The sequence below is a fragment of the Chaetodon trifascialis genome, chromosome 21 (genome assembly GCF_039877785.1).
Source record: "Chaetodon trifascialis isolate fChaTrf1 chromosome 21, fChaTrf1.hap1, whole genome shotgun sequence".
NCBI classification, from domain to species: Eukaryota; Metazoa; Chordata; class Actinopteri; order Chaetodontiformes; family Chaetodontidae; genus Chaetodon; species Chaetodon trifascialis.
The window spans coordinates 11,805,385-11,832,253 of NC_092076.1; the positions used below are offsets into that span (position 1 = coordinate 11,805,385).

At 45.2% G+C, this 26,869-nt stretch overlaps 1 protein-coding gene across 2 annotated transcripts in view; it reads right to left on the bottom strand.

The window, feature by feature from the left end:
- capn15 (calpain 15) overlaps positions 1-26,199 on the bottom strand; it is a 40,085-nt gene extending 13,886 nt beyond the window's left edge. The window contains exons 1-3 of one of the 2 annotated variants that reach the window (XM_070989939.1): positions 25,945-26,199; positions 8,511-10,179; positions 1,730-1,938 (exon numbers count right to left, since the gene is read on the bottom strand). In XM_070989939.1, coding sequence (XP_070846040.1) covers positions 1,730-1,938; positions 8,511-10,157 — 1,856 coding nt within the window. In that variant the 5' untranslated portion in view covers positions 10,158-10,179; positions 25,945-26,199. Of the gene's footprint in view, positions 1-1,729; positions 1,939-8,510; positions 10,180-21,684; positions 23,973-25,944 lie in introns of those variants that run through there. The other variant, XM_070989938.1, reaches the window with a different exon arrangement.
- Between the last annotated feature and the right edge of the window lie 670 nt (positions 26,200-26,869).

The following is a 26,869-nucleotide window of genomic DNA, read 5'->3' on the forward strand; positions in this document are numbered from 1 at the left end:
ATGCGCGCAGGGATCAGGAATGTTGGCTGATAGACGCAATCAGAGAAAATGAACAGACTGACAAGCAGCCATGAGACTGTAAACATGCAAATAAAAACATCCTTTTTGGCGAGGTACCTGGTGTTCACATAATTTGCCCTCATTGAAAATCAATGGCATTTGATGAGTCATGTATGCCTTCTGGTTACCTCTCCATTACTGTTAATTCACCCTGCAGCAAAGACAAACTAGCATGCCTCCACTAATTAGTTTGCAAGAGAAGTTAGTTAATCAAAAATCCGAATACATCACAAAATGCTAATTGCTCGCACAAGAGAAGCGCAGCTGGGGACACACGGATCCAACTTAAAAGGAATATATTTTAAAGTGAACATTAGTTGATCTGGAAATGTAGAAATAGATCATACAATGCTGATGAAATGGCTACAAACTGAATTAAAGTTCTGGAACTTTGTGTGCTGCTGACTCACTGATTTTACAGCACACTGACCCCCTTCGTTGACGACGCAACTAAAATTTACCAAAGTGACAAGCCACTTTTGCCACTGGTATTACTACTCTACAGATGAAAGCGTTATCCCTTTCAGTCCAGCCGTCAATGTGTGTTAGTGCAGCAGCTGTTTAAAGACTGAAACTCTTTCAGTGTGAGGTTGGAAATGTGCATTATCAAAGCTATATTCCATCTGCTCAAGTGGCAGCTGAGCGAGGCCGATCAGCCCATTCAGCCGCTGATGAAAAACCAATCGGCTACAAAAAAAAAAATCAAATGAAAATCCAATTAGCCGTGTCATAATGTGACTCTAATGTCAGCTTGCACTGCAGCCGTACTCAAGGACAAGGGTGACTGGCACTGCTTTCTTCGGCTGTCATTGGCTGGCTGTAGGGAGCTCAGTTGTTTGCTGGTTTATTAGGACGAGCGTGTGTGTGTGTGCGTGCGTGCGTGCGCGCGTGTGTGTGTGTGTGTGAGAAAGGGAGAGAGAGTGAGAGATGAATTAAGGTTACATCCTGTCGAGAGTGAGAGGATTCAGCCCTGGGGAGGGTTATTTTTGATAAGCTGTGTGTGCTGGTGATGAAGCGAAAAGTTGTATTGGGACAACTTTGCGAGTGACTGGTCTTTGTTTTGCGCGTGTGTGTGTGTGTGGAGGAAGATGGTGGATGGCAACACATACACTCATACACACCCCAAAGGACACACAGAACAAGGGCAGAGAGATAAAGCATGAGTCCAGACTCACATTCCTGTGAATAATCTCCCTGTCAGGTGTATCTGTGCATCTGTCCAACTACACCCTGCTCCCTCTTTCATTTAATGCTTGCCTTATTTCTTTCTTTTTTTTTTTAACTCCCAATTTTTCAGTTTTTCGCCCTTTACTCACTGTTGCACTGCCTCTCTGTCACTGTCTCCATTCCTCTCTCTCTCTGCTAGCTTCAGGCTGCAGTGTTCATCTAAAGCAGACTCAGACAAAACCCACACAGACATGAAATGTTATCTGTTGTCTGTTTTATATTACTCTGAACTTTCACAGAGACTGAGCAGAATGAAAAATGTGCTTTTACTTTGGGGATCTTTGGCTATTCTTGTTTGTCCTAGGTCAAAGCATTAATCAGGACGACCTCTTGCTTGTTTTTCCAGCCGTTTTGTAAATGAATGGCCTGCCTCTGCATTGTTTTAAGTTATCCAGATTGACGAGTGTCCTGTGTGTCCTTGGGTTCGGTTCCGAAAGCTCACCAGCAGTTCCCGAGCAGGCCTTGCAGGATGTCAGAGGGCCGCGGCGTGCGGAAGACAGACCACTTGACGCCTCGGTCTTTGAAGTTGCTGCAGTTGATCTCGTGGGGACGGAGCCACTTTTTTATTCGCTGCTGGACGCTGTCCCCCTCGGGGAAGCCCACGGAGCGAGGTCCAGGGGGGAAGCTGTCATCCACAAAGTTCACAGCGTTCTGAAGAGGGACGAGAGGGAGACAGTGGAGGGTGGGGAGGAAAAGTGATAAGGGTGAGACGAGTGAACTTGCTCAAATATTGTTTGAATGGCTTCCATTTAAAATAGATTCAAAAGCAGTGCTTTTGATTGTTAGGAGGAAAAAATCTAATCAAAAAGACTGAAAATCCATTTTTAAATCATGCCCAAAGGAGTTGGTGAGACCACTTAAAAATAAAGCTTTTCAAACAGCTAATGCGAGCCTGAAGGACACTTGGAGCTTTGAGGACTAACTGATAATCTCTACCCTGCATTTCTAATGTGACATATTTTCCAGGTGGATGATGATTAAGGACACTACGGGCCACCACACGAGCCCTGGATTCTGTGAGGAACAAGGACAAACTGTTGCCTTCTGCACTTTGTCATGCATCAGGAGGAATTACTTCCACAGTCAGTGTGGCATCACACATGTGCACAGCGGGGGATGAAACGTGGCGCCATGTACCAGCCAGATCCAGGACACATATGCAAATCACATTCAAACATTTCTAATGCTTCACTTTCCGATTCCCCGCAGAGCACCAGAGCATTTAAAATGAGGCACTGGGCTTAAACACTCTGAAATGTAACTGCCTCTCAACTGTACGCAGGACGCGCACAACAAGGATACATGAACAGATCAAGACACCCAATCTGTCACGCTATCTGCCCATCTAAAACTCTCCTGTACAAACCCGAGAGGGCCAACAGACACACAAGCAACCCTCTAAAGTTTCCTATTTGTGGTGTCAGAAGTGGGCTTGGCCACTTGTGTCGTGAGACAGGCGGGGATGTAATGTGGGCGCCCTACTGGAGGCCAACAGTGAAGCGAATTGATTAGCTGCCATCCCCCACAATCCAATTCTGTAGCCTCGGTGCAGCATTAGCTACCAGACAGAATCACTTCAGCGTTGCCTCACCGCCCCGACCCTCTTAGGTCTCCATGTGGCTTACAGATTCTGTACTTCAATGGCTTACGTATGACCCTTGTGCTGGCCTCTATTGTGTGGGCTTAGGGGCTGATGTCGATTTATCACAAAGGTGGAGGGGAAAGCTTTGGCCCTGGATGCATACAGACTGTGAACTTCAAACTATTGTAACTCGCCAACTGTACATAGACAAGACTAGACAGAGACATAACTGTGAGCAGTGGCCAAGGGTTACCTTTAAGGTCCAAACTGCACCTGCTAGAGCTCAGCTCTGGCTCCTGGCTGTAAGGCAGTTAATATATTTCTCTATAGAGGCAGGTATTTATACAGAAAATGCCCATTAAAAATATATATATATACACATATATAATAGTGGCAAGTGTCTTCACATGCACAAAAATACTGGAATGTAATCTAACATATGACACAAACATTGTTTTTTGGGAAGCTAAGAGGGTAAATTGTAAGCCTGTTCATTCTAATGGATAAAGACATGTTAGCTACAGCAATGAGTCAGTATGTCAAGATGCTTGCCAACGTACAGTATAACCCATCAGTTTCACAGGGGACAATAGGTCAATGTCCTGTGCTTGGTCCATTCATCCACCATGACCTGCTCCCTATGCTGTCCTGAAGCAACATTAATTATGACGTTGTAGGATAAACACCAACACGGCACATCAGATAAATCGCTTTCCACCAAGCCCTTGACATCCAAGGACATTATTTTATTGGCTTCATCTGGTCCGTCAACAGTGGCCATGATTTAAACCAGCCATGAATTTCACTGTTTATTCCATTTATTGCTCCAAATTTAGCCTGAGATGGGCTTTTCAGATCACGTGTACGATTCATGCAGTGCTATGCGCAGATGAAGTCTGTCATAGGCTGTGTTTTCAGAATGAATTCACTATCCTCAGATATACTTGACCGTAGGGCAGGTAGAAGCTCATTTTCACACTCCCTCATCAGCAGGTTAAAGAGAGCGCCAGTTTATGAATAAACCGAGAGGGCCTGATTATGTTAGAGTATGGTACATCCCAGTATGTGCTTGCAAAATCTGCCATGTGCTTCAACATATTTTAATCCAGCCTTTCATTTCCAGAAGGTGCTTCTGTTGAGAGTATCCTGTCGCACTCACCTCTCATATCATGAGTACATTTGAGCAGATTGTTCTGACTCACTTGCAAAGACATGATTTGCTGCAGTCTGCCCATTAGGAAAAGACTGTGCTGCACATGCTCAAATTCTCCTACTCACATCTGGAGCACACATTTGTTTGCTGTTTCAAGAGCTTTTGACACCAAACAGTTCTATGAAACTCAGGCACATGTGACTCCTTTTGGTGTTTCTGGTCTTACAATAAGGGCGATCAGAATTTGTGAGCTCAACCTAAATACATTCATTTTCTGAGCAGAGTATGAAAAATAGGACAAACCTTTAAGCAACACGCATTTCCATTTGGAATAAGATACAACTTTAGTACCAAAGTGGAAACTATCACATTTTTGTGCATGTGCAGGGAGTGTGAATAACATGCACATGCACAAAAACATTTTCCTGTTGTTCAGGTTGCAGAGTTGTGACGTCTGCTAGCGTAAGTCTAGCTGACTGTCCTCTTTGAGTGAACCTGGGGCTGCTGTCTCTGATTCTATCACTGGGCACACGCCAGCATGCAAACTAGACTGCGATCAGCTAATTCAGTGCTGCGCTCAGAAAACCCGCTGCCTTCCCGCCATCTCCCAGACTACACAGGACTGGCAGGCATACAAGGCCTTTTTAGAGGATAGTAAGCTTGTTGCTAGATATCTACATATTTCCTATTGATCTCTGAAAATGTGGTTACAAGGAACTGTGGAGCTGGATTTCATGGTGCCACACTCATTAAACCCAAAACAAAAGCATCCCAGAAGAGCCACGTACATGTAAGTCACAGGCAGTGAAAACCCGTCACTGCAGGCAGTCAATCTAACATGCGAACCAAAACCCCACACAAAAAAAAAAAATCAAGTGTGGCAAAAAATCCAGGCAAGAGGTACTATAAAGAGCGGTGTAAAGAACGAAAACAAAACAAATCAAAGTCAGTCCGTTGCCGTGGAGCATTTTTTTTTTGTTGCTCCCCCAGAGGGTGATATGGAGAGGGAACAGAGGATCCAGTTCTAACCATGCTGGGTTTTACAGTTCACAAGCGGCGCTGATGGCTGTTAGTAGCATTTACTCGTTTGGCACAGTGAGTAAGCGGACACGCTCTGGGACACTGGCATCAAATACACACACACACACACACACACACACACACACACACACACACACACACACACACACACACACACACACACACACACACACACACACACACACACACACACACACCTCTCGCTCTCCAAACCAATCAAGGAGAGTAGAGCAGCAAGAAGGCAGGAGAAACAAACTCCACTCAGGTGAGAAGAGAATATTCTCACATCATCCTTTTGGACCAACTCTCCACTAACTTACAGTACATTTCATCAGCAACACTTTCTGCTATAATCCAATGAGTCACAAAATCTGAGCTAAGCAAATAATTAAAAAAAAAAACGCAGTCTGAAACTTTAACTGTACTCGTGTGGTCAGACTGCACGATTATGCGCCTTTTCGCTTTTTATCGTTATTAAATTTTCACCACTGGCGTTTCGGTGCCTGCCAAGTGTTAATGCCTCGACACAGACGGATTAGAAAGACTAGCTTGTTTACCAATTCTACACCACTCCATCTCTCTGACTCCTAAAACTGAGCCGCAGCGCCGGATGATGCTGTTAGTGATTACATTCACTATAGGGAGGCGGATCATTTCTGCTCCTCTTCTCTCCGGCTCAGCTACTAAAAATAGGCCAGCCCTGTGTTCACCTTAGCACGTACACACACAAACACACACGCAGCCAGCAACACATTGACTACACTGGAGAATTGAGTGCAGTCGTGTGGAGAGGGTGGGATGGGGGTGAAGGGGGTGCGGTGGGCGGCAAGGGGAAAGCATATTTTGAGATATTAGCAGGAGAAAAACAGGATGAGCGTGTGGGGACAGATGTGATGGAGGGAGATGGGATAAAAAGGAGATGAAGAGGGGAAAGCACTTTCAAGGGTGCACTGGGGCAGAGCTAGAGAGAGGGAGGCCTAAAGTATCTGGAGGAGAAAAGGAAAGATGATAAAAGAAAGACGAGCTTAAATGTTGATCTTAAATTGGGGAAAAGGGGAAGGGAAGGTGGGTAAGAGGGACCTCCAATATCCTTCCTTCCCACTGAGCCAACTTCCCTCCCACGCTCGCAGCAGTGAGCCCTGTGACTTTGAAAGAAGCCATTAATAATGCATCCCAAAGCTCACTTCATGCTATTGTAAACACGGCATGATAGGCGCCAGGCCGGTGTAGTAAGTGATCATGCATCAGACATCCAGAGAATTCAGGGAATTCGCCCTGTCACCATAATGATATTATTGACTTATTGTACAATATAAGGACCTGACCTTTATCACGTGTCTGACATAATGTCAGACCAACTAGCAAGGCTGTTGTTACCATTATAAGGCTTGGGCACGGTGTATAAGTGTTTATTCACAACGCTTAAGCCAAATGAACAAAAAGCGCTACCCTGAGACGTGTTTTGCGGTCAGTTCTTGTTGTTAAAGAATGACCCAGATGAAAAGAAGAGAAAGTGTTACTCGAGGCTCGAGTCCACATGGACCTGGGTTCAAAGCTGCACTCCACAGCTCCTGTGTGGGTAAGTTTTGGGTTCAAGCTGAATGAGAGAGGAGAGCCCATTGAGGTGAATAAGCTGGTATGTAGACTTTTAAAAACAGGAGCAATGAAAAGCGGCAATGCAACTAACCTAAAAGCCCTCCTAAAGCATAACCATGATGGATATCATGGTGTTTGTTTCACATTTCAATTCCAATGTCTGAATGTTCTTAAGAATTAAAAGTTCATTGTTCTTTGAAATAAAGTGTATTGTTATCCTATTATAGTAACATTATATCTGTGGCATAAAATGGTCTTAAAATGACAGTAATATTGTGAATCACAATTATTTCTGGGGCAATACACCTGACAAAAGTACTTATCGTGAAAAGCCTACAGAGAATAAATCTGCCCCAAAAATGACCCGAATCTGATCAGCTCTGGATTTTGCAGTGCCCACATTTATCTGAGGTGTAATTATTCCTATCAGGTCTGTCTCATTAGCATCGGCGTTAACAATCTTAAATGCTCTCAAATGAACCCTTCTGACAGCCCTGAGTAGCATATCCATGACAACTTAATGCAGGCTTATCAAAGGTTCAGCAGCACTGCAGAGTAAGTGAACATGATAGAAAGAAGGTTGTCACATCTCAGCTCGAGCTGCTAGAACAGCTGTGACACCGTGAATCAGACCAATCAGGGCTCATGAATGACTCAATTCACCTCAAAGTCTTCTTGATCTTTGAACATTAAATGCAGAGGCACTGGAGCAGGTAAAATGCATCATTATTTTAGGTTGTTATGACAACGGACAAGGCTGTGATTGCAAAAGCATAATTAGGTTTTTGTCACTTCAGGAAAAAAAAACACTTAATGATTAACATTTTGCAGCTTAATGAAAATGTTTTGTTTCATGGTGTTTACTGCCACAAAAAGAAAAAAAAGAGTGTTTGCTGTCTGTTTAACAAGAGACACTGATCTGATCCTTTAATAATTTGCAGGGAGGGTAACATTAAAGGGTAATCGCATTCAGAATTAAAACAGTTTTTATCTCTCACAGACACATCTGCTGTTATACAGTCAGACGTACTTCATGAAGCAGTGTGATATCTCCTTAAATAAGAACTCTAAGTTGTGTTTGGTGCCAACTAAGGACAGGAAATATGGAGTCTGACTCAAACTAGGCTGCCTGTATTAAAAAAAAACATCCCAGCAGTCTAATCAGAACAAACAATAAAACCGGGCTCATTAGAGCCTCCAAATACAAGAGTTACAGTCCTGACACAAAGTTGAAATTCTGAAACAGAATTTTTCGCAACTGAAGGCGGGTTGTAGTCTGAATATAAAAATGAAGACACTCTATTTGCAGCTCGTTTAGGTGGCCAACATTCACCCGCTGGTCGTTTAAAACTCTGCTAACGAAGCAAGTGCAAACAGAGGCAATGACAAAGCCTATTAGCATTTCTCGGAAATTAAAGAGATTGAGGGAGAGGGAACAATGCCAGAGCCATAACAAAAAGAGGAATTACAATGAGGGAACTGTGCACTGAAAGGCAATGTGCACCCTGCGACGCATTACACACTGAAATAAGCAGATCTTGACTTCTCCGAGATACCAACGAAGATTCAATAAAATGTAAAGGTAGAAAAAAAAAAAATCGGCCACATACGATTAACTTATTCATGCTGAACAATGTCAGTTGCCTGTGTATGAAAACTCGCTACTTTAAAGATGATCCAAATTCAATAGAATAGAAAAATCACTTATGAAGCAATAAAAATCCAACAAGCATAATGGATTTCACCACTAACAACCCCAAGCCCTTATAATTTACTTATGAATCACAAAATAACTTTGCCTCATTAAAATGTTTTCTTTAATTTCCTAGCTACAACTCAATTTGCGCTTACCTCTCTGCAGAAGCTGACAATGTTCTCCCAAAGCTCTTTGGCCTCGCCCTCGTCATTTCGTCGACGGGCCTCTACATGCATGCTCTCCCTCCTCTTCAGAGGCTTTACCACCTTGCGAAGGGTGAGGTACTGCTGGGGTGTGTGGCATGCTGCACAGTTCTTGGCCTTGGTGTCATTAAGCAGCGTACATGCTGGACAGCTCCACTGTCCTACCTTCTCCTGAAGGCTAGAAGAGGTGGAGGAGGAAGTAGAACTAGAAGCAACAGCAGAGGAAGAGGAAGGGAAGCCCCGGGCCTGTTTCCGTGTTTTATGACCCGAGGAGGATGAAGAGGAGGAAGGAGTGCAGGAGCACGATGCAGTGCCAGGACCCAACGGGAGACCACAGTGTGTACAGCAGCGGGGTAGTGGCACCTGCTGCTCCTGAAAGCCATGCAGCTTGGAAGAACCACAGGCCGAGCACTTGGGTGCACCTGTAGGGTTGCGCAGCGTGCACTTGGAGCAGGCCCAGGTGCTAAAGTCCGGACTGGAGGGGCTGGCCGGGGTAAATCGTACCGTCTCACAGCCTACAAGGTCAATGAGGTCAGCACCAACCCGAGATGATCGGCAGGCTTCACACTTAGATGAGCCACCTGGGTTGGGTAATGAGCAGCTAGGGCACTTCCAGGTGGGGGTGGTTGAGGACGCAACAGGGACGTGTGTGGTCAGTGGATGGTGCTGAGGGTCTTCTTCCTCTAGGATACTGAGGCGCTTGCTGGGGTATGAAGGTTCTTGGGGTTGGGCATGTTTGGGCTTGGCCGGCCGTTGTGGGCCTGGTTGGGGTGGCACGCTGGTCGCTGAAGGAGACGTGGGGCTGGGCGTGTTGGTGCCTGGGTTTGGTGGGCGACCTGGAGGGGGCACCTCTCTCCTGCTGCGAGGTACGGGGTTGTTTTGGAGGGACGACGAGAAAGAAGTAAAAGGGGAGGAAAGGGACTGTGAGGAGACATGGGGAGGTTCTTGGGGATCACAGGGAGGGGCTGGTGGAGAATCATCTGTTAGGTCTATGAGTAGTGGGGCAGCCCCTGCTGGGTGAACAGGAAACCCCAGCACAGGTGTGCGCACCTCAGGCACCACCAGTGCCTCAGGAGGGATTTTAGGCAGAGACAGTTTCCTGGGCCCACCGCAGGCTGAGCATGACAGCGCTACAGGTGTGTTGTGAAGTGTGCAGCGAGGGCAAGCCCAGCCCGAGTGATGCCCCTCAAGGCCGACCACCTCTCCATTGCTCTCAGACCGCCGCAGTACTTCCTCCTTAGCTGGATGCTGTCCATGGGGCTCAAGCAGAACTGTGGGGGTGACAGTAGGTGTCGGGGGTTCAGACGGAGCGGGCGGGAGGCCGTTGGCAGTGGCAGCTATGGTAGTTGTAGGGGGTGTGTGAGTGGCAGGGGATGGTCCAAAGCCACAGACGGAGCAGGCTCCAGATCCCTGGGGGTTGTTGAGTGTACAGCGTGGACAGGCCCAGCGATGCTCCTCTGTGCTGCTCAGCCGCAAGATCTGGTTAAGGTCAGGTTTCTGGCGTGGTGCCTCACAGATGGAACAACGAGGTGCTGCACCAGCATTTAAGAAGGTGCAGCGTCCACATGACCACTCACTGCCTCGCACTGCTGCTGCCATGGAGCCAGGAGAGTGAGAGTGGCTGGAAAACAGTAAACAATGAGTCAAAACAAAATTCACCAGCCAAATGAGTCAGTAACACATACAACTGATCAGCAATAATACATGCGTATCAAATAAGCCACTCTTCAGTGAATTAATGATGTTTCAGTCGCTAATATTCTGAGCAATGAGTGAAGTGTCAGCACAGCAAAGTAGGAGGAAAGCAGAAGACACGAGCAAGACAAAGCCAGAAAGAGTGAGAGGAGAGAAATTATGAAAAAGCTAGAGAATGAATATATGCTTCCAGTCAACTGTAAGGGTGATTTTCTAAAAGGAGGAGAGGACAGCGAAAACATCTGAGACTGCAAGAGGAGGACGGGCAGACAGAATTAGAAAAGAAAAATAGAGAGTGAGAGGAAAAGATTAGCCAGTGCAGAGGAAAAATCAAATCTCCCTCCTGGGGGCTCTGAGGGCAGTAAATCCATACACAATGGCCACATGATTAGAGCCAGGAAGACAGCACATACAGAGGAGGAGCCGGAGGAGAGCAGAGGAAGATGAGAGGAGGAGCACAGGAGAGGAGGCTGCCGTTGCCTCAGAATACTAAGGAAAGCGTTCCTGAAGTCTTCCTGTCTGTTAATTATTAGAATGGAAAAAAACACATGGGATCCCTTCCACTTCATAAGCACTTACTCTCCCTTTTTATTCCCCGAATGCTAATGCGGGGCAGATGGGGGGCGACTTACGGTCATGTCAACTCCATGCCCAAATGAATTTCCAAATGAATTCAGAATGCGGTGAGTCTATTAATCCTGGCAACACTTGTGACTTTGGTATATTTTCGAGACAAATCATTCATACTCCTAGATTTAAAGCAACAGCTACTATCAATATCTTCAACAGGACTTCAACAGTGTAAACAGTGCAGAGGGAAATGTGAGGAGAGGAGAACAAATCAATTTTGATTCAGAAGCATGGGGAGCAATTCATCTATCTAGTCAGGCTACTCAGTTGATTTCCACCTCCTACACATAATACCCGAAAGCAGTTTGTTGTTGTGGATTGACTTGTATGTACAATTCATTCTGTGGGCCTGCGGTTCAGTCAATCTGACTTATTGAGAGTGGGTATATTAGGGCCTTTGGGGGCGGGGGCAGCACAGCTGGATACCTCGAGAGAGCCAGGGAAGTTTGGACAGGGACAGCCCCGAGGGACGGACGTGGTTGGTGTATGGACAAGCCCATAAATGTCACTGTCACTCAAGCTGCTCATGTGTGAACAGCAACACAGAGAAAGTAATGGGGGGGATAGCAGGATAGTGGAGGGTAAGGTGCTAAAAGCTAGAACACCACAACACCCTACAGTGTCGAGTCTACATATTAATCCCAGTGGCAAAGACGCTGCCCACAAAATGACCGCGGCGCTTGTGGTTCTGGTCACATTTATGGCCAAAATCTAAGGCTGCTTTGTTAAGCGCTTTTATGGGGACGCATTGGTTGTTTTGTAAAATGGCTTTACTCCCAGTGGAAACAGCCTATTTTTCTATGAAAAACATATTCAGATAATCCTTTGTTGTTCTCGCAGTAGGGGATGGAAAAAAAAACAACCTCGCAGCCCATATGACATTTTTATGCAACTGATAAAGTACAGAGGAGTCTTGTATGGATGACTGCCACTTGGCTGGCCTGGGTCCTGCTCTTCACACCGCAGCACCATGTGTCCTGGCCGGCTAATTGCCCTTAGTTCAACTCCATTAAACCCTTTCAAACCAGGCGAATCTTCAGAGCCCAGGGGAACCTCTTACAGACAACCTCTTGCTCCCAGCACACTGTCCTCTCCTGTCGTCAGCTCTCCTCCCTAAGGTAAGGAGGAGGATGACAGCAGGGAGGGATACTAATGCGTCTTGTAGGGTGTCTTTGTGTGTGAGGGTCCTTGCCGTTGGGTGAGTGCACTTCATGTACACAGGCATGTAACTATATTTATCTGTAAAAATAGCATAGTTGCTTGTTTTATTGTCCAACTACATTTGTGCCTCTGTTTGTGTGTGTCCCCAGCCCCAGGGCAGCAAAAGTATGGAAGCAGAAGTCCCAGTGCTTTGTGTCAGGAGCCATTAGCACTGCATTTATTGTCCTGGGCTGAAGTCAGCACATCAACATAAATAGGACCCACTGAGAGAGGAGGAAACTCAGCCTTCCAATGATAGCAATAAGCAAAGCTGGGAAAACACAATCTTTGTGAAGACAAACACTGGGAACTCAGTACTGAGCTCTTTGTTTTGTGTGGTCTTTCATCCCACAGTACGTTCTGCCATGTCCTCCTGGTAACTATGCAATATTAAGTCTTCCTGACATTTAAAGAGGAGAGTAAATCAGTCGCTGGGTGAGAATTAAAAAAAAAAAACATGAAAAATGTTTTCCTAAATATGATTCCTTAGTATCATCTGAAAATATTCCATCTATTTCCAAACCACCTGTGCTGCATCCTCTCGCTAGAACACATCCCACAACCTCTTTGCAGCTGAAATTAAGAGGTAACCCCTTACTAGCATGGATGGCACAGGTTTGCACCGTGCTTAGCCCTCCAAAGTCCTGTCTATCTGAGGGCTGCAAACAACAATGATGACAACGACAACAACAACAAGTGTCAACACCTCATGTTTGGTGACAGGTTCTTCCCTGTGGCCATTTCCATAACTGTCAGACCCCTTTTATCTCCAGTGAGAGAGCAAAGTCATGGTGTCAGCCATATGGAGACTCTGTCAACACAATTGATTTGGTTGACGACAGAGCACGGGGATCGCAAATTTATTATGTTTCGTTGCCGCTTTCATCAAAGTGATCGAGCTTTCAAAGAATTTTCAATATCTATCATAGTTATGTCTTTATTATCTGTTGTAAGCATTGTCCCGATCAAATGTCAGTAACACATGACCAACAACTACAACCACAATTCTAGGCATTATGTAAATAGGTGTCTTGTGAATGCATATTCAGCACGAACACGCACACACACACATACGCCTTTGTATGTACAGTGCATGCCTGCAGCAGACAACAAGCCACTCTAGCCTGTGATCCTTGTACCCTACTTAAAAGGATGCTTTCTGTGTACAGGCTCCACCCACTCACAGGAGTGAGGACAAACACACTCATATACACTCACAGACACGCACACACACACACACCTTTTGTCCTTGGCCCTGTGTTCAGCGGAGCTGCTCTAAAAGTGCCCACTTCAGCTCCTCAGCTCCTTAGTGTCGCAGACCTGGGATGGTCGCCAATAGCTCACAGTGGAGAGAGAGAGCAGTAGAGAACCTCACCTCTAGAAAACGCATCTTTTATGCAATGAGGTTCTCAATGCAGCCTGTTGCCACTAAAGTGGCTGTTCCTAACAGGGTTGCAATTATACAAGATTTTCATGGAAAGATAAACGTCTCATAAAATATCACGGTATCAGAGTATATGGTATTACATAACTATTATCATCAGTTACCATGACCCTTAAACTCCTTCCCATTCCTGTAAAATTGGACTAAAACAACTAGCCAAGGCATACTCAAAATAAATTGAAAGCTGCTCTTGAGCCATGTGGAGTACATGCATGGTTTTGGTTTCTTTTTAAATGTAACACTCAAAGTTTTATCCCCAGCAGTCTGAATCACTGTAAGTGCTACTGGCATTGAGTACTAAGTCAGAATACACTGAAATAGATGGTTTTCTATTTTTTTCTACCACTTTTGCAAATAAGATGCCTGACTATATCTGGGCCTTATTAGCTGGAAAATACACCGGGACCACAGCATGAAGCCTTACCCTAGTGCAAGTTCAATTGAAATTTATAATACCATGGAAAATGAATGCTTTTCATATGTTTTTCTAGAGGTATGTCAAATAAATATCTATATTTATCTTTATTATTATTATTATTCCTACCTATATTAACATTTTGGCTATCTATACTTTTATTTAGGCTATACATTTTTATATTGAGAGTATTTAATACTAAGAAAGAACAATGCACTTCCCTTCAAAGCCGATTCTTGTTGGCTATTGTCGGCTTGTGGATATGAGGTAAGGGATCCTAATGGTTCAAGTGAGTTGTCAATCGAATTGTAACTACCTCAGCTTTCCAACAATGCATGGCATGAATACAAACTTAAACATAGGATTTGTGTCAATACAGGGGTGGACCACACTCCAATGGCCGAGCGACAGAATAGATTTTTTTTTAATAACACTAAAATGGTAGAATTCAATACAGAGGAGAAGCAAAAATATATAACTGTCAACCTTCATACCACAATTTACAGTGAAACACTACACTGCTGCAACCCTAGCTCCTAGTCTAAATTCACTCAAGTAAGAGCATCAATGATCCCTGGACAATTTCTCACTGGGTGTAAGACAATCATCGAGCACTTCAGCAGACAATTACAAGGAGTGAGAGCTCTACAACTCTCAGTGAGCAAATCAAACATTAACTTCCACAACTGAGGTGTCAGCAAGGAAGTCTTCCAGCCAGTAAAGTGGAAAGAAGTGCTAAAGCTAGAGTAAGTCTACAAAAGCACTGCTGATCGTGTGCAAGCCACCTATTGCTGGCTACTTGGATTCATTCCACATACTGAACTCTGTTGCAAGATCAAGTGAGCCGAGTCTCGCCAGCTTCTCCCTGCCTCGCTGTGAGACATTTGGCCTTTGTGCGACAGTCATTAGCACTGCCTTTCCAAGGTTGGCCCTGAGCCCAGGGCCTGAGGGGAAAGCGTGGTACTGTACTTGGCCACCAGAGGCAGTGTCTCTGCTTTACACAAACACAAAAACTGGCTGTTAGCGGGGTAGCACTCGCTGGCTATTGATGATGACAAACTTTTTCCCATGATGATTCAACATAACAATAAGTCGAAAATGTTCTAGCATTCACATTCAACTATTTTTGTGATATTGTCATTATGGTATTTGTTATTTTATCAATCTGATGTACTGTACTGTACTGTATGGTACAAATATGCTTTTGGTCCCTTTCTGATCTAAAAGCAAAAAACATGATCAATGAAGAGGACTGAATATACTTAGGACAAAAAGAAATGTCATACTATTAATTCTTAATCAACAATTCAAACACTGACTGACTCTCTAATGAATTAATCCTGACAGCCAACACAAAAGGAGTCAGTCAGCACTTCACAGATATTATATAACACATGGCCTGTCAGTCAGTGTACAGCGAGTGTCACACGGGGTTTCCATGACAGCTCATCTTGTGACTAGCTGTGCTTTAAAGATTTTGCAAAACACAAGGTTTCTCAAAGCCTTGACTGTAAAACGCCAGCAACCACACAGAACGCCTTGATCCCAACATATTGTTCACTTTATGATCCTGTCGCACAATAAACTGATAACTAATAAACAAATTGCACTTCTGCGCTTCTTATTTTGGGGGTGGGTGGGTGGGGGGGTGTCAGTAGTTTTACCTCATTAGCAACTGAATATTTTGGCTGCAGGTTAAAGCAATTTTAAGACACTCACATGGGGTTAATTGGGACTAATAAAATCGGCTTAATTAAATCATTAGGGTAAACAACGCTGCAAATAATCAGATACTATCTTGCCCTCATGCTAAAGCTGCAGCAGTAATTTTCATCCAGTAATCGCTGCTAGCCGCAGTGTAACCATTACAGTGCTTTGTTATGCACCTATGTTTATTAGCAGATTTACATAAGGTATTAAGACTGACTTATTATTGCATTGAAGATTTTTTTTCCTACTTCTATACTTCACCTTAACATTTCAGTTGTGTGCTATTCTGTATCTACTGGTCAGCTATTACTACCATTACTTTTAACAACTACAAAACTTCTTTCCCCAAAGAAATGAACACTTTCACCTCATCTGATATTAAACATGCTACGCTTAATCTATTGGCGATGCATTTGATTTGTTACTTGCTGCAATCCTCACCTCTTTTAATAGAATCATTCTCTTGGGTTATTTGAAGGTATTGATAACCAGCTTTGCAACATCAGTTATTAGCAATTACTAACAAACTGCATGAGGATGGGTAACTCCAGCGAGCCTGACGGTGTGGAGCTCACTGAGCGAGACAGGCTCCAGATGTAGCGCCGACACAGTCACACTCAAATGAAGTGAGTCACTCCTGTGATAAATATTTACTGGCGCAGTTTTCCGTGAGCACGGGGAGAGGACTGGAGATACTGCAGCTTATAAAACGTTTATGTTAGAAAACGTCTCTGTGCGCTTGATGATGATCCCGTGCACCCCGAGAATTGACAAGGATGCATGGAGTGATTTTCATTTCCACCAGCAAGGGCATTACCCGAGGTTTTCAGACTGCTTGTGCATTTTTATGTTTTTCACTCCATCCACGCAAACACCTCTGGCTGACAGGATGATGACGCCAGCTGAGCGGTGGACTTGGTTAACAGAGCAGAGCTTGTTATAAAGAAATGAGACTTATCGGAGGCCTGTGTGCCCTTAGATCAGACGAGCTGTAAAAAAGCATAACGGATGTTTAAACATTCTGCTGCATTTGAACACACCCAGAAAACTTCAGTGACAGGGATTAGATCAGCACTTTCACACATTCTTTACCGCACTTGAGAAACCCAACTGGGAATTTATTTTACCCCTTCCGTAATGAATGCAGCCCGGCTGTCTGCAGCAGTTTTACCAGCAAAAAGGTTTGTTTATCATTTCATTGTGGATTTTTTTTTTTTTTTGCTCGCAAGATCAGAGCAATCTTTTTCACTTAAAAGTCATTTTTCTCTAGCAAGCGTTCCTCCCGGTCTTTCGGAGGAGCTGATGAGTCAGGGTCAAAGACTTCAGGATTAACTACATGAGCTCCTTTCTACCTGCCAGGCAATATGTTGTGGCATGAATATGACTCATTACTCAACCCTGAGTCTCCAGGATTCATTCGTTCCGACAAACATTATGGAGCTGAGAGCTGCCGACTGCTCCTTATCTGAGGCGAGTATCTAGAGACTAAAGACTTTAGCCGCAGCTGAAGAGTTTCTGCTGTGACATGCTGAGACTCTGTGACGCGATACGAAGGATTGGTGACAGTGAAGCCTTACTCACGGGGGACAACACAAGATAATTGAGGAAGCCTTGATGAAGTGAGAAGGACACTTTTTAATGAGAGGAGAGACTTTTTGAAACAGACTATAAAGACAGAATAGGTTTATAAAATGTTAATGGCACAAAGACTCATAGAGCAAATTAGACAAAAGGTCTTTTGAGAAAGTGCCCTTCGGCAGGGACATTCCTCCAATACACTACCAGCACTTTGAAAAAACGAATAAATACACACCTTTTATGAAAATGGAACATTACAAGATTGGTGTGATGCTGCAGAAACAAGGGTGACGTTGTGTAAATGTTATGTGTCAGGGTAAGGCCATGCTTGAGAATATCCGAGTCTGGTTGTGCTTTTTATGATGTCAATTTCAAGACGGTTCAATGCTGTTTTTATGTAAGCTTGACACAGCTGATCGCACACCTTATGATCGAGGCCTCATAACCCAGAATTATTAATATAAGATGTGGACCAACAATCACTTCTCCTGAATAAGGCCTAGTCCACAGATACACAGATGTTTCAGCCTTTCGTTCACACACAGGCGCAGCTTTAGGACACTGCAAAGGGACTTTTTGGGAAACTCCGGCCCTGCTGTTGCTTGCATGAGGAGATTTTGTGCAATGGCGGACGTAGCCAAAACAGTGCTGGTGCTGACCTTGACAGCAGAACTTTTTACGTGTTTAAACATAAATGTGCAGTTAGTTTTCCACTATATTGAAGAACGCCAGAATGCACTGCTACATAATCCAACACTCCTGCAACACAGACCCTGCCGAACATCGCTGGATGAGACCTGGTTAGACCTGAAGTTGCTGGTTTGTTATGCTCGACACCACTTCAATTGTGCTTTTGCGTTTTCATATGGAAGGAGATTTCTTTTTTAAAGCAGTAGTAGCAGCAGAGAACGAAGGAAACCACCTTTTCGAAAGTACCTGTGTACGTGTGGTCGAAGCCCAAGCGAACGGAGATACCAAGAATGCAAATACTGGTCGGGTCAGGAAAAGGGAAAACAAAAAGAGAAGAATAACAGCAGCTTCTGACCTCTAGCTGTGACCTCGGTGAATATTTCACGACCAGTGCTCATTTTTGACGAGTGAATCTGTCAACGGTGGAGACAGCTTTAGACGTTTGAATCTTTAAACAGAGGAAACTGTCTGACTGGGTTTCAGCAGACATCAGTGGCACACAGCAAAACAAGAGCAAGCAGGAAGCTGGCAGGAAGCTGCAGAACCGGGAAGAGAGAAGGGGAAGAAACGGCAGGGGCACGGTGCTGCTGCTGCTGCTGTGCTTAACTGGAGCTCCTGCAGGCACCCGAACCTGCAGGGCAGGGGCACTGCTGACACAGCGCTGCCTTCAGCCAGAGGGGAACTTCACAGACAGGCAGCACGAAGTACAATTTCACTTCCTGTTACTGAGGCAGACCAGTAAAGAACCACTTGCCGTGAGGATTCTCTGGGTCACTGGCTTTTATCTGACATCACTAAGACAACATGTGTAATCAGCAGGTTATATGCTATTCCTCCAGAGGTGCAATTTGCCAGCACTGGTTTCTGTGTGTGTGTGAGAGACTGCCAGGTTAGCATGTGTGGTCTTATCTAGGGCCCAGTGAATTAGGTTACTGAACATATGCTACAGATTTCCATGGCAACAAGAGTGGGGGAATCTGGAATCATGTCAGTCGCGGTGCCAATAGGCGAGTTTTTTCTTGCCGCATCAATGCTCCGCTTTCCAAAGAAAGCCACACTGTGAGACAAAGCCTGCGTGCCAGATCTATTCTGGTGGCTTGGGGACTGTCCCGACGCAGCCCTGTCTTCATCAGACAGGCAATAACAAGGAAAGACGCACTAAAGTAATTCAGATATAAACACGGCCATTGACCATGCTGGTTGAATCCAAGTGGACCCGTTTTAATCCAATTAAAGGGAGGAGAGCCAGTGGAATGGAGCCGCAATAAACACCATCATCCATCATGCTGGGGCTGTAGAGACACTGGGATCGACTCAGGAGAGAGCAGGCACTCGCATTAGGGCTCAGGGCTCTAAAAGCCATGTGCAATGCAACACACTAGCAGTCTGGGGCTGAGATAAAATGAAGTGCAGTCACATTGTTAACTTAAACAATAATAGCACTGGGATAAAACTACACTGCACTGCTATGAAGGGGGAGAAAAGACTGAGATTCCAAAGTTAAGTAAAATTGCAGTTCACACAGCTACACCTCTGCTGCACGTCTTTGTCTGCTGAGTGGGTTGCCGTCTTGAGTGAACCTTCACAGCCGAGGTACTGATTCAGAGCACACAAACACTTCCCAAAGTCAATGGGACGCTGCTGGAAGAAAACAAATTGAAATTACCCAAGGACAAGACAGTTCACGCAGCCTCCAGGTGAAGAAAAACAAGGGAAAGAAAACATTTTATACGACAATATATTAAGAGAATAAACTGCATGAGAACAGCTGAAGTTAAGCAGGGCTCATAGTGTTCTGTTGTTTCTATATTTCATGCTCTGTCACAGCTCAGCAAAGCTTGCCTAACGTTGTTAGGCTCACACAGCAGTGTGTATGTGTGCATAAGACTGTGAGTGAGAGAGAGAGGGGGTAGATAAGAGGGCATGTTCCAAGTGCTACTGCACAGTGTTTCAAAAACATCTACTGTCAGGATGTGTGTGTTTGTGTGTGTGTTCCTCTCTGCCTCCCAGCCGTATACTGAAGCCGTGTGTGTTGTGTATCTGTTCATGTCTGCATATGTTTATCTGCTCAGCTGACTGAGCGTGTAGTCTGATTGGTGATTGAAGCAGACGCTTGTTGCTACAGAGAGGAAATGAAAGAGTCTGTTGAATAAAAAAGAAACATGTTGACTATATGATGCAAGCCTACACTGACAGTATCAACTATACTGGAGCTTCATTCACGCATGGGGCTATGGTTGGTGGATCCATGCATAAGCAGGGGCTAAAACCAGCCCTGTCTATATTTTAAAACTCTTAGTAAGCAACAGAAGCCACAACAGCCTTAACTGTTAAATGTAGAGCAACTGTAAGGAAAGCATTGACAGCGGCGGGTAAGAATCAAGAAAGATGAAAGCCCAGCTAGAGACTGATGCTGAATAAATAATGACATCCATTGTGGGGAAATGTGATCGGGCCCTCTGAAAATCAATAACTAACAACCGAACCGTGATGCCCTGAGTGACTCAGCAACAACTTCAATACACTACAGGCGGTCGATATCAACTGCCTGTTCTCGTTCCGGGAGACATGACCCTAAAAGCTGAAGGAGAGCTGGAATCACTTCTAAACACGTTCCTGTGAGGGTGGTTGAGAAGATCATCTTTTTGCACGGAAAGTCAGTCACATTCACACACAGCACATTCAGACCGAGCTTCTTAAACGCTGCTGGTAGGCCCTTCACAAGGTTGACAACAGGCAATGAGTGGAACAACGGATTATTGCAGCAGTCTTTCTTGTAGATACAGAAACTGAATATATCTTTTTCATGCAGCCAATACAGACAAAACAATCAATATGAATAGCCTGTCTATCCGGCAAAGAGTTTGCTCTGCTAGACGCAACCCTCGCTCAATTACACAGCTGCTGCTGCTGGCTCAATAAGAAGTTTGTTCTTTGAGAAATTCTTAATAGGTGTTTCAACAATTTCAGACAATCAAACTACGGTTTCGTTCTTCTGTGGGTGGACAATCGATGAGCGAAACAATGCCACACTGTAGCCACATTTACCTAGATGCACTTACTGTATCCACTGTTTTTAATAATTTTCCAAACTAACAAAGCTGAAAGAAAACTCGTCCTGAAGCCTGATAAAAAGCCTGACACTAAAATTCATCGTCTAATTACCCTTGGGCAGGTTTTCATTGGGCTCACAGAGGTCAGGTCAATCTATCTGCCCAGGCAATCCACTCAGCACTGCATGAAATGTAGCACACAGTGCACAGCTGTGCTAGGAAAAACCAGTGAGGTGGGATTTTGGTAGACAAATCCGGCTTAGCCAGATTTTGGGTGAATCATAGAACAACATCAAAATGCAGGCTTTGATTAGATAAGCTTTGATGAAACAGGGGATTTGATCCAGTGCTGTGAGGTTATTGAATCCTCAGTAAGCATTTCTAAAAGCCTGTGAAAGAGAAAATGGTAAGTTTCTCAAATGAACAACACCGACAAATAGTGCCAATTTATGCAATGAAGTGCATGTCACCCAAAAACTGAAGCCAAATACAACATCAGCATAAGAGCCTCAAAATAATGTCCCTGGGTACGCTTGCACTCGCAGCTTTAAATGACACCATTCCCGTGTAATACGACCCCCCGTCTCATGCCTCCTGCGACTTCCCCCAGCAACCAGCCAAGTCAGGCCAACCTCCGCCGCTCTGTGCCCCAAGTGCACTCGACTGAGAAATGTGCTGGCACCCGCCCGGGTAGACCGTGCTGGCTCTTACCTGCGCTCTCGATGAGGCAGCGGGTGCTGCTGCTGACGCGTGATGAAGGTGGTGCCCCACACAGGGCTGCTGTGGCTGTTTCTGAGCCAGCCCACAGGGGGTGACGACGGGTACGGGGTGCTGCGGAAGCCATGGTCTGACTCTGTCTCTGCAGTGAGAGACGAGGCTGAGCTCCCCATCACCACAGTCACAGGATACGTCTCTGAATGCACTCTGTTTGGAGGGGAGCTGTTTGTTGTGTTTTTCCCGGGAGCACAAAAGTTTACAAGGGATCCACTGTCGTATTCAGTGAGATGTACTGGGATGTGCTGACCAGGAAGAGATTAACGGTGTTGCTTGGATCACAACAGCTACCCTTACCATGTCATTGAATTTGAACAACTTTCTGTTTCAAATAGGAAGAATTTCGTCCCACAAAAGAACTCTGAGGGTGTTCGAGTAAACACAACCACAGGAACAGAGAACTGAAGATAAGGGTACTCAACAAATGAGCGGAACTTGCGGGTAGGTGGCCAAGTATGCAGATCAGGGTGGATATCCCACAGCGCACGGGGGAACAAGTTCTCAATTCCAATAGTAATTTGATGCGTGGAGCGCAGGTTCCAATTCAGGTTTCAGACAGTAAAAAACACAAATGTCTCACAGCAATGGCTCGTAATTCTCCCTCTTGAAGACTTGAAGCTCGTAACACTCTGCACCATGCCTTCCATAGTGCCACTCAACTCCTCCTGCATTCCGTGTGACACATCTCCCCAGTCTGTGCAGTCTCATGCCTGGTTCCTCTTCACTTTGCACATGCTCAGTAAATCAAATCAGAAAAGGGTGGGCACAGAAGCAAACGTGTTCGCTGTCTTTCGGCATCTCAGCAGTCAGACAGTACACCAAAATCTAAGGTTCAAGAAGTGTGGAAAACAAAACAAAACATCCAGGACACCACAATAATGTCACTGTCCATAGCGACAGCTGATGCTGATCAATAGTGGCATGGGACTTGCAGGAGTAGAAGTCACGCAAAAACAGATCCACAGAGTTATTTACAATGCAGGCACTGCAGGAAATCAATGCATTGCATTTCCAAGGAAGGGTGTTGGCAAAACTACAAGTATGCTAATTTCCAAGTCTCATCTTTCAGTCGTTCAGCCTGACTAACAGCTGCTGTGGAAGTTACCCAGTAAAACACCCCAGCTGCACTTCTCCCACTGGATAAAACGTCATGTTTGGAACTCCTGGGGTGGGGCAGCGGGGGCTTCTCACGGATCCGACCACTTCTGGTATTTGCAGAATTTCGGATTTCCTCATGAAGAAAAGAAAAACTTCAGAATTAAACCTGAAGAAATGAGTTTTTTCGTCTAGAGTTTTCAAGGAGCTGCCCTTTAAACTTCAACAGCTGCCACAGGGTGAAAATGTTTACAGCTCAGCTTCAAGTTGTGTGTAATATCCGACCAAACACCCGAGAGGAGCGTTCCGTTTCAGGCTGCGGTGCTCTGCCAACGCAGGGACGGGAGATGATCCCAGTTTCCGCTGTCTGAGAGAGTCGGCTTAATTTCTGTCTGATCCCACCGCCGAGGCCAGTCAGTCTAGTTCATCAACTTGCGCTGAGATTTGTGCGGACTTGCCGGCCTGTCATAGCAAGTCTCTGCAGGCGGAGCACGCGAAGGAAACAAATGTCATTCCAGGAAAGCTGTCAGGAAGGAGAATCCACATTCGCATGCATCTTGACGAGTATCGGTATCTTATAAAACCCTGAGGCAACAAAAACAGAGATCACGTGGGCTTACATCTGTAGTTTAGGTGTCCGGATTCAGCGGACGTTGCATGATAAGCAATCACCGATCATGCCAGCGCATATGTGCCTTCGCTTCAGCCTACTGCACAGCAATACTTGGAGAAAAAGGTGGTCCGTCTCCACATAGCGGTACAGAGGCCAGTGAGAGTATCGTGCAGGAGGCGTCACGCAGGTTTAAGAAACGTTAAAATAGCCGAGAAGGTCTCATCCAGGAAGGAGCAAATTTTCACCATCTTCCGCTGGTCCGTTCCAGCCTGCGTTCATCTCATACCCCCAGCGTTCGTGCTGTAGATGCTGATCCTTGTTGTCTTCTGTACGGAGACATCCACGCTCCAGTCCCGCTGTCGCCTGCTCACGGTGCAAAACCGCTCCATCCCACAATTCAGTGGCTCCATGTGGGTGTGTTATACGGTGCCATTGTATGTTCTTATTCTGCCGTCATAAATTTGTCCACGGGGCTTCAATTCTCCCTCACTGACAGCACGAGCGCAGTGGACGAGGATGCAATCTCCTCCTAGCAGCGGATTACTGGAGTGTCAGCAGAGCGCAGGCGCACTGGCCGGGCGAGCGGAGACACACCGAAGGGCTGCGTTCAAGAGATTTAAATAAACCTCAACAGAGTCGCGGCCGTAGAGATTTCACTCATTAATGCGAATAGGATCCAAGAGTAATGGATGTCAGATCCAGCCTGGGCAGGGTGAGGCATGTTCATTCTGGGTAAAACACTTGGCAGCAACGTCACATCACATGTCACACACTTACACAACTGTCTAATAGCTTAAATGTGTTTTTTCTATTGGTTCCTTGAGGAATGGGGCTGACCTCAGCTTTAATGTTCAACCCCAGAGGAGGTAGTGAAGGGTTAAGTCGAAGACGATGGTGACTGCAACGCTCATCACTGCTCAACTGTCCCTGCACATTACTGAGATAAGCCTTCAAACTTCCCCTCTCCTCTCTCTTCCACTTCAGATCACTTTGCTGACCTCTTTTCTGATCTCTCATTCTCCGTCTCCCTCCCTCTCCCTGAATTCAGTGTTCGCCAGCAGACCAGGGCATAAAGCACAGGTCTGACCATACCACGTACAGACACACACACCACATGTGTTTCTATGCATTCCCTGTTGCATTGAAAACTGTTGGTTCATCATTAGCCACAAACTACCAAGGAAGCTCAACCAGATTGCCTGTGTGGCCCATCAGTTGTCTGAATGTCTGCCAAACCAGGTTCATGGTGGTTACATAGGGTGTGACTCCCGCTACTACTGTGGTTAAATATGTTGAAACTGAAACTGGTTTGTCTGGTAAACTTCCACTTAAACTCCAGGGAACAATGCAGTCACACATGTATAACAGAGTTGCAGATGTGGACACAAGTTCAACTCTAGTACTTAATTGCTGGAGCAGTCAAGAATGCCTGAGTCATACAGAGAGCCAGGCACAAAAAAGCTTACTGGTAATAGTTATAAAACACTATTCAAAGAAAAAAAGCAAGTGCAAGTTGTGCAATCGCATTTGGGTGTTTGCATGTAGCACACTCCCAATTACAAGGCAAGCTATATATGTGGAAATAAGGGAATTACCAAAAAAAAGAGTGAGGTAAACCAGACCAGATGTCAGAGGATTGCAACCCTTTGTTAAAGGTGCACCTGTCCAAGGGCCACCTGTCCCTCTCCAGCTCTGCACACAGAGATACAGCAGCTGACACACTCAGTGCCAGAGAGGGAGAGAGATTGGATTTCATTTCCATTCTCCAGGGACACAGAGAGGAAAGAAGGGAAAGGGAGGATGTGAGCTGATTTCACGGTACATTGTACGTTGTCATCTCCACACCAGCCAAAATGTCCTGACAGTTACAAACCTTTTTTTTTTCCTCCCCAGTGGACATGCTCGAGGCAGAACGCAAATGATTACAGCACACTCTGCGCAGTTCACCCACGGCCGAATAATGTAAACACTTCAGTCCAGGTTTTATTTTCATACTGTGTCTACAGCAAAACCTTCAGCTGGATAAGCTCAGCTCAGGCCTCAGGTCACGTATCATCCATCCCATCTCTACATGCGTGTTTATCTATCTGACCTTACCCTCTGATTTACACAACTCCCCGAAACAGACAAGTGGAAGAAAAATGTCCATGTTGTCAATGTATCATCCTGTTCTGTGCAGTGAGGCGACGGGGATTAAACGAAACTCCACAGTCGTTGTGTGAAACCACGGTTAAATACGAGGCACTGTCACATAATCAATCTATTTGTGGACAAACTGTAAGCCTGTGAGCTCTGTCACCAACACTAACGTTAGCTATACAGCGCAGCCAGATGAAAACTCTCAACAATCCCATTGAGACAGCGCGAGCCGAGGACGCCGGGGACCTTGTAAACAAAGACACTCTTCTTCACTCATTTGGTCGACGCTGTCGACGCTAGCCGACAGCTGTGCACTTCGCAAAGTCCACTCACGAACCGGTTATTCTTACCTCGAGTCGGTTGAAGGGGAATTATTCCTGTTTTTCAGCCGCCTGTGCGTTAACTTTTCACAGCCATCGAGACGATAAGTTCTTCCCGGGTAGTACTTTAGCCTCCGTAACCTTTCCAGGCTTTAGCTTCTCGTGCTCCGCTGCATGTTTCCGACATCTGTGGCAAACACGTACATGTACCGTTTATTTTCTCCCCGTCAGGTATTAATGAGACTGATGCGACCGCGTAGGTTTACCTCAAACAGCCCAGGAAGGAAAGGGAATCTCCAAGGAGCAAATACAGAGCGCACGTACGCCAAACGCGCTTCTAGGTTTATCTGCTGCTCGCGAACGCACGTAAACTTACGTAAAAGACATTCAAGAATGCGACGGTAGAAGACTCCATTTCCCATGTTCAACACGGACATTTTCAACTAGGATATCCGGGTGCAAATGTCGTCAAATGTTTGGCCAACCCAAATAAGCAAAAATAAATATGTATTACGCCTAACTAAAATAAAGGTATATTAAAATGTGTGATTTCGTCTTTCCCTTTCATCTTTCTTGCCTTTTTTGTACAAATACCCTTGTTATGGGCACATTTAAATCTTTTGTTTAAAATCTGAAGTGGATTTCCAGTCTACCTACAGGCCAGTGTCAGATAGCGGCGCTCTAGTGTCATCTAGTGGCTCAAAATTTGAACCGTTTAGTTTGAACCATTAGTATTAGCAATTTGAAGGGCTGAGCGTATGCGAAATAAAACAGATTGTTCCACATCCTCGAAAATGTTCGTGTCCTCTACACCCACCCGTCCATCCATTATCAAAGCTCGACTTAACGTGTTTCTGAAATCATTATAAATTTTTTTTTGTCTGAAGCAGCCAACAATGGGGATATCAGTGGGTGGAGGCAGAGTCCTCATGCGTTCACTGTAGGAGGCAAGGGC